Source organism: Octopus bimaculoides, chromosome 24 (genome assembly GCF_001194135.2).
Source record: "Octopus bimaculoides isolate UCB-OBI-ISO-001 chromosome 24, ASM119413v2, whole genome shotgun sequence".
Lineage (NCBI taxonomy): Eukaryota > Metazoa > Mollusca > Cephalopoda > Octopoda > Octopodidae > Octopus > Octopus bimaculoides.
The window spans coordinates 11,536,184-11,544,225 of record NC_069004.1 but is presented as its reverse complement, the minus strand read 5'-3'; the positions used below and the strand labels follow the sequence as shown (position 1 = coordinate 11,544,225).

At 37.5% G+C, this 8,042-nt stretch overlaps 1 protein-coding gene across 1 annotated transcript in view; it reads right to left on the bottom strand.

The window, feature by feature from the left end:
- The window catches only part of LOC106883137 (neuroepithelial cell-transforming gene 1 protein), a 52,862-nt gene that overhangs the window by 4,153 nt on the left and 40,667 nt on the right, over nt 1-8,042 (bottom strand). The window contains exons 7-12 of the mRNA XM_014934027.2: nt 7,336-7,432; nt 5,293-5,369; nt 4,143-4,299; nt 2,299-2,357; nt 1,285-1,326; nt 399-500 (exon numbers count right to left, since the gene is read on the bottom strand). Of these exons, the coding sequence (XP_014789513.1) occupies nt 399-500; nt 1,285-1,326; nt 2,299-2,357; nt 4,143-4,299; nt 5,293-5,369; nt 7,336-7,432 (534 nt within the window). The remainder of the gene's footprint in view (nt 1-398; nt 501-1,284; nt 1,327-2,298; nt 2,358-4,142; nt 4,300-5,292; nt 5,370-7,335; nt 7,433-8,042) is intronic.

The following is an 8,042-nucleotide window of genomic DNA, read 5'->3' as shown; positions in this document are numbered from 1 at the left end:
TTAATAGATGAAATAGAGGTACATGGATTATTCTCTAGGCCCCTGGATAGATATTATCCACAAGTGGGTTGGATTCACAACCCCTAACTTTCTTGGATATATATATATATATATATATATATATATATCATCATCATCGTTTAACGTCCGCTTTCCATGCTAGCATGGGTTGGACGATTTGACTGAGGACTGGTGAAACCGGATGGCAACACCAGGCTCCAATCAGATTTGGCAGAGTTTCTACAGCTGGATGCCCTTCCTAACGCGAGAGGGGGGGGGGAGACAGATAGATATATCTAAATAATTTAACTGTATAGCAAATACACCAGATATAAAATATAATCCACTTGTCTTTTCCCCAACAAGATAAAGAAATATTCTTAGTTTCAAAAACTTGCCTGATCATCATAAACATATGACAATTTTGATTTGTATAATGTGCATTTAGCTTCACCAATTTTCTCATCTGCTTCAGCAATCAGCTTTTCAATGAGTTTTAGCTGATAAAAAAACAAAAAAAAACAAACAAACATATATGACAAATACTATATATTTCAAGGCATTATTTATTATTATTATTATTATTATTATTATCATTACTATTATATACATTTGCCCAAACTACCAGTGTAAGTCAGCAAGTACATGGTATGGAGCAAGGGCGTGATAATATTAGAGCAAAATGGAAAAAATGTAAATCAACTATATAAAAATCTGGATATAAGTGACCCTACTGGTACCAACGTGAATGGGACTGTCCTGATCACAGTGGTAGTCATTATGATGGAAATAAAGACAACAAAAGCTGAGATAGTAAGAACTATACCAGAGATTCTCAACAATTTTTAATCTATGGATCCCTTTGGTTACAAAAAACTACCTTTATACAGGGTGTCCACAAAGTCTGGCAACATGGAGTAAATAAAATCATAGCATAAACAATTAAATATAAGAAATAATAATTTCTTAAAGTATGTTTTAATCCTCATGTACCCAGACTTTGTGGACACCCTGTAGATACTTCTTTCAAAATTCCTATTTGTGTAGGCTGAACTATGTCAAATGTCAGAAGAAGTAACTTGGCTGTTTCATGCAATAAATACATCTGCAGCAAAATATATAATTTTTTTTATGGCCCCTTAGAATAATACTGTGGACCCAATTTACTATTTTGCTTAAGTGGATCCCTAGGGGTCATATTGGGCCTTGTTGAGAACCACTGAGCTATAGAAGAAAGTAAAAACAGAAATGAAATAAGAACATTAAAAAAGGAAATTTGCTTACTGCGTCTTTGAGACATTGGTAATCTTCACTTGCACAATTCGTCTTGAAAAAAAGAAAAAAAAAATTTGGTCAAAAAACTAAATATTTAACTGACACAAGTATAATGAAGTATAATATATATGTGTGTTTGTGTTTGTCCCTGCAACATCGCTTGACAACCAATGCTGGTGTGTTTAGGTCCCCGTAACTTAGCGGTTTGGCAAAAGAGGCCGATAGAATAAGTACTAGGCTTATAAAAAACAAGTTCTGGGGACGATTTGCTCGACTAAAGGCGGTGCTCCAGCATGGCCGCAATCAAATGACTGAAACAAGTAAAACAGTATATATATATATATATATATATATCTCACTTAAAGTGGAGGAAAGTTGTGGAAGAGAGAGAGCCAAGAAGATATGGGATGAAATATCGAAGGCTGATTTCAAAATGCTGAGCCTTATGAAGAAGATGACAGAGGGTCGAGATATGTGGTGCCCTGCTGTACTCAAGAAGACCTGCCCACCACAACATAGTTGATATCCTAAAGCCAAGGTGCCATGTAAAAAGTAGTGGTGATGGTGCCCACTACACACTGTAAAGTGGTTGGCATTAGGAAGGGCAACCAGCTGTAGAAACCAAGCCAAAGCAGATTGTGGAACCCGGTGTGACCCCTGGCCTTGCCAGTTCCTGTCAAGCTGTCCAGCCCATTCATCATCATCGTTTAACGTCCGCTTTCCATGCTAGCATGGGTTGGACGATTTGACTGAGGACTGGTGAAACCGGATGGCAACACCAGGCTCCAATCTAATTTGGCAGAGTTTCTACAGCTGGATGCCCTTCCTAACTCCAACCACTCAGAGACAGAAAATAAATCTTTGATGAAGATGATATATACAAGAACACACCACTCTTCTGGTAAAAGTATAAGTGTATGTATGTATGTATGTATGTAGAGAGAGAGATAGAGAGAGAAAGAAAGAGAGAGAGAGAGAGAAGTGAAAACAACAGTGAAGATAGCCAGCAGTAGCCATACTTACATATCTCTGGATACTCTTTATCAATAATGGATACTTCAAAAACCGACCACGAGGTCCATCTAGAAACAGAGATCGAAGCACATTAAAACATTTTACTCACCATCAAGGGTCGTTAGATAAAGTAATGATGTTTAATGAAAATGTAAATCAGGGGCTCTCAACCATATTTTTATCTATGGACCCCTTTGACTACTATTTTATTCTGGTGGACCCCCATAGCGATTTCATTCTTAAAAACTAGTTTTATAGATACTTCTTTTAAAAATTTTGTTTTTCTCATATCAACTTGTGTAGGTTGAACTATGTAAAATGTTAGAGAAAGAAACCCAGCTGTTTCTCTTCCACGAAGGCGGTGAGCTGCCAGACACATTAGCACGCTGGGCGAAATGCTTAGCAGTAGTTTATCTGCAGCTATGTTCTGAGTTCAAATTCCGCAGGTCGACTTTGCCTTTCATCCTTTCAGGGTCGATTAAATAAGTACCAGTTACGCACTGGGGCCGACTTAATCCGTTTGTCTGTCCTTGTTTGTCCCCTCTGTGTGCAGCTCCTTGTGGGCAGTAAAGAAATAAACCTAGTTGTTTCTTGTAATACATATATCTGTATTTCAGGAGCCCTTAAAATACTTTTGTGAATGTCCAATATATTATTTTGTTGCATGGACCCCCACAAAATCTTATATGGACCCTGGTTGAGAACCACCGATGTAAATGATGATAAATTAATGATTCTTTCCAATTTTGCCACAAGGCCAGTAAATTTGGTCAACCCTGTAAGACTGAAAGGTGGAGAAGTTGACCTCAGCAGAATTTGAGCACAGAACATAAGGAGTTGGAAGAAAACGTGGTTAAGCACTTTGTCCAACGACCTGATTCTGCCAGCTTGTCACCTTAATGTTCATTTAATAATAACAACCATCTCTAATACCTTTAGAGGGAAGGGCCTATTATATCAATCCAGTACACTCAAAATACTTATTTTGATGAATGGCAAATTTGACCTTTGTGGAATTCAAAGTCAGAATGCCAATAAATACAAGCAAATACCACAAGGCATATCATTGATGCTCAGCTAATTCTATCACTCACCTGTCTACAATGACTGCTTCAAATTAAGGCCTAAGCATGAAAATTTAAAGAAGAGCTTGCTGCTTTAAATGATAATGACAACGATGATTATGATAAAATTTGTTTTCTTGGCATAAGGTCACTGATTCATAGAGTAAGAGAACAGCTGATTGAATCAGCTGAAATATACAAGAGGAATACATTTAACCAATACTGGAGGAATGAAAGGGGAAGTTGAAAGTATTGGGATTCAAACCTTTAGCATTCAAACTCACCATCATCATCATCATTTAACGTCCACTTTCCATGCTAGCATGGGTTGGACGATTTGACTGAGGACTGGTGAAACCAGATGGCTACACCAGGCTCCAATCTGATTTGGCAGAGTTTCTACAGCTGGATGCCCTTCCTAACGCCAACCACTCTGAGAGTGTAGTGGGTGCTTTTACGTGCCACCCGCACGAAGGCCAGTCCCAAAACAGTCCATCTGTTTCAGGTTCAAACCAGCCAGATGTGGCCACTCACAACTACCCTACAATGTAATTCTAAAACTAAACAATCACATCATTGGAATCCTGAAGCTAAGCCATCCAACCCATGCCAGCAAAGAAAAACAGATGTTAAATGATGATGAATTCAAAAACCATGTGAATGAATAAACAGGTTTGACAAAGTAATCTGAATGCTAAAGGGTTACACTCTGTGATGTAGAGGGAGCAACAGCCCTTCTAGTTTGTTTGATTCTTTGTATAAAATAAATAATTTGAAAAAATAACTGACCAAGCAAACCCCAAAGGTCCAGTTTCCTGCTAAATGGAGATTCCATACATCTTTGCAGAAAATCGTCAACGCCTGCATCGTATTTCTTCTCATCTAACAAAGCCTTGGCAAATACCTGGTTGGCACAAACTTGGATGTATTGACACAAGCTGGGTACCTGAATAAAACATGGGGAAATAATAATAATGATGATAATAATAATAATAATAGAGATTTCAAATTTTGGCACAAGGCCAGCAAGTTCAGGGAGGGGGTAAGTCATTTGCATTGACCCCAGTATTACTACCACTACTTCTATTAATGATAATCCTTTCTACTAAAGACACAAGGCCTGAAATTTTGGGGGAGGGGGATAATCGATTACATCGACCCCCCAGTACTCAACTGGTATTTATACTATCAGTTCCAAAAGGATGAAAGGCAAAGTTGACCTTGTCAGAATCTGAACTCAGAATGTTAAAATGGATGAAATGCCACTAACACCTCATGTTTCCAGAAGTGAATTATTCAAACACCAAAGAATTCCTCTCAACACATGGCTATGATGCTCCCCCACTACTTCTGCTCGTGATCAGAGATGCAAATATTGTCAGCCACCAAGGGGCATGCTCAAATGGTTAAGATCAAACAATTGACAAGCAAATCTGTGGTATTAAGCAGAATATTTGGTGTAGCCCATCTTTTACACCCCAAAAAAAACATGTACATAACACTTTCAATCAGTTGAGATCAGAAGCCATGAGAGCCACTGCCTGGTAATGCATCAGGGCATTTATTATTATTATTATTATTATTATTATTATTATTGAAGGCAGTGAGCTGGCAGAATCATTAGCACACAAGGCAAAATGCTTGGTGGTATTTCGCCTATAACTATGCTCCGAGTTCAAATTCCGCTAAGGTCAACTCTGCCTTTAATCCTTTTGAAGTCAATAAATTAAGCACCAGTCAAGTAATGGGGTCGATGTGATTGACCATCCCCATCTCCTCAAATTTCAGGCCTTGTGCCTATTGTAGAAAGGATTATTATTATTTCTTGTTTAGGCAAAACCCTTTAGAAAAGAACATATCAATTAAATTAACTCTAAACGCAATCAATACTAAAATCATTGACTTCTATTATTACGAGCTCAACATAATTATTCCTTACCCATTCTTTGATCTGTTTTCCTACACCCTCAGTGGTTCCGTCAGGTAGTCTTTGAACAACCAATCTGTCGACTAAAGCTGAAATTAAAAGAGAAATACATCTTCAGTTTTATATAGAATCAATCGTCATGTAAGCCAATTAGTCCACAGAAAACATTAAATTTCTATTTAAATGGTTTCCTTTCATTTAGAAAAGAATGTTACGTGCTAAGAGAAAATGTGCTATAAGTGAGATGGAATATATCTTAGAGGTAAAAGTAGGCCAAGAACTCTGCCAAAAGAAAATCTGTGAAAGATCACATTTAACTCTTTAGCATTTAAACCAGCCAGATCCAGCTCAAATATTCTATTTGTTTTCTGTTCAAACTGGCCATATTCAGCCTCTCACACCTACACTATGATGTCATACTAAAAATAAACAAGCACATCATCAAACTGTCTATACAAAAAAATAATGCATTAATAATTCCAAACAATGTGTATAGATAAGCATTACATTAGACAGAATAATGTGAATGCTAAAGGGTTAAGGGGACAAATAATAGAGGGACATAAAAATCCAATGACATGAAATTGAAGAGGTCTACAACACAGCAGGTGTGCCATTTCTCTCAAACCTGTGTCATTTCAGCTTTAAAAACCCAGCATTCTGTGATCTGATTTCATCACTTCTGTTGAAGTTTTTCTCTACACCAGACATCATCCTATTGACAGGAAATGGCAACTTTCCACCAGGCAGATGTTTATCCATTTCCATCACATATCCATAATGGCACAGTGAGGTTTTTGTCGATACATTGGACCATGTACTCAATACCTGTTCACTTTCGTATTCCATTTTGAATCCAAGTTTACGTTACAGGGTCATATTCTCTCCAACAACTTTCCATTATTTACATCTAACACACAAATCTATTTGTCTACACATAAACACATTACTCCTGGTTCCATACAATGTTATTGAACAAGAGAAAATAAGGTTGCCTTAGTTAATTTCAAATCTTCTCTGTACTTTTAGGTTTTCCACTGTCGATGACAACACAATAAAATACAGAAGCCTAGGGGGCAAGGGGGAAGTGGAATACAGGCACACCTCACCTTACGTCGTTAATTGATTCCAGGAGACACAATTTAAGTCAAAAAACAAGTCGAATTAACTTGTTTCTAGGCTAAACCAACAATAACCATTCCCAGTTCTGTACTTTATTTAGGAATGCATTTTCAATAATACGTGGTTAATAAAAATCTATTTTAAACTTACAAACAAAATTTTTATTTTTTAATAAAGTAAAAAAAAGTCATCTAAATTTACGAAAACAATTTGGCAGTGTTTACTGTACATTGTGGCCGCTTTATTTATGAATGCAGTTTGCAATAAGATATTGCTTATTCTCTGTAAGTCTAGTACTTATTCTATCAGCCTCTTTTGCCGGACTGCCAAGTTATGGCAAAATAAACACACCAACATCGGTTGTCAAGCGATGGTGGGGGGGACAAACACACACACACACACACACACATATATATATAACGAGCTTCTTTCAGTTTCCATCTACCAAATCCACTCACAAGGCTTTGGTCGGCCCGAGGCTATAGTAGGAGACACTTGTCCAAGGTGCCACCCGGAACCATATGGTTCGTAAGCAAGCTACTTACCACGCAGGCACTCCTGCGCCATATTTCAATTTTTTTTCAACCACCAGAGTAACTTGAGACTTATGAAAGGAAAGCCTTATATTACTCAGAACGTATGAAACAAGAGTTAACTAAAAACCTGAAAACAAGCACGGGCCCTTAGGACAAACTTATGAAAATGTTTTGGGCAGGCAAAAGGGTAAAAATTAACTGAAACAAGGTTTGTGTATCTCAACAGGAATACGGTAACAAGAGTGTTAATCCAAGTGCTGTGTTAGGGTCTGTATGCACAAATGTACTTGTTGCACCTCTACCATCTCAAGAATAATCTGGTAGACAGCAATGGTTTCTCTGACAAACCAGACTATTTCTAAACATGAAAAAATGAATATGATACAAGATTCCTTACCTTGGTGGATTGGTATCAGTGAGTCCAGAAATCCGAATATTTTTTGTAACTCCTCATTACTTAATAAGTGTAATTTTTTCATAGAATCATGGTAGGTCTGGAAATGCAGGAAATAAATATGAAAAAAGGCGAACTGGATTAAACAAGACGGGGAGATTGTAGGGAAACTTTGAGTGTAAACAAGTGAAGAGGGGAATTAGAAGATGGATTTTACATGAGAGAGAAGAAAAGTTTGTTTTCAGGAAGAAAGGGGTGGGTAGAGAAAGAAGGAGATAAAGAGAGAGAGAGAGAAGAAATAATCAATTAGGGAGGATGAGAGTGATATGTAGGATAGGGGTCAAAAAGGGGATATAATCAGCAAGAACACAAATTTGACAACTAGTGTATGAGCTTTCTGCTTTGTGCTGCTAGTGTCAAAGTTCATGCTTCTGTAGCCACGACAAAGCATAGATCCAGTCTGGCCCTGTAGTCTTCGAGGATCAGAAGATCTCGCAAATCTATAGTGACCCCTTAGCACATACTGTTCTTTGTCATCTCTATATTTACATCTGTATCAACAACAGTACTAGAGGGAAACGGGGTTTATTGAAGCTGAAATAATCACTAATGAGCTTGCTCCAGCATGGGCACCAAGAACAAGACCACACCCACCATTTGGTAACATTTTCAGCATCAAATATTGATTTTGGTTGCTATAAGATTTTTTT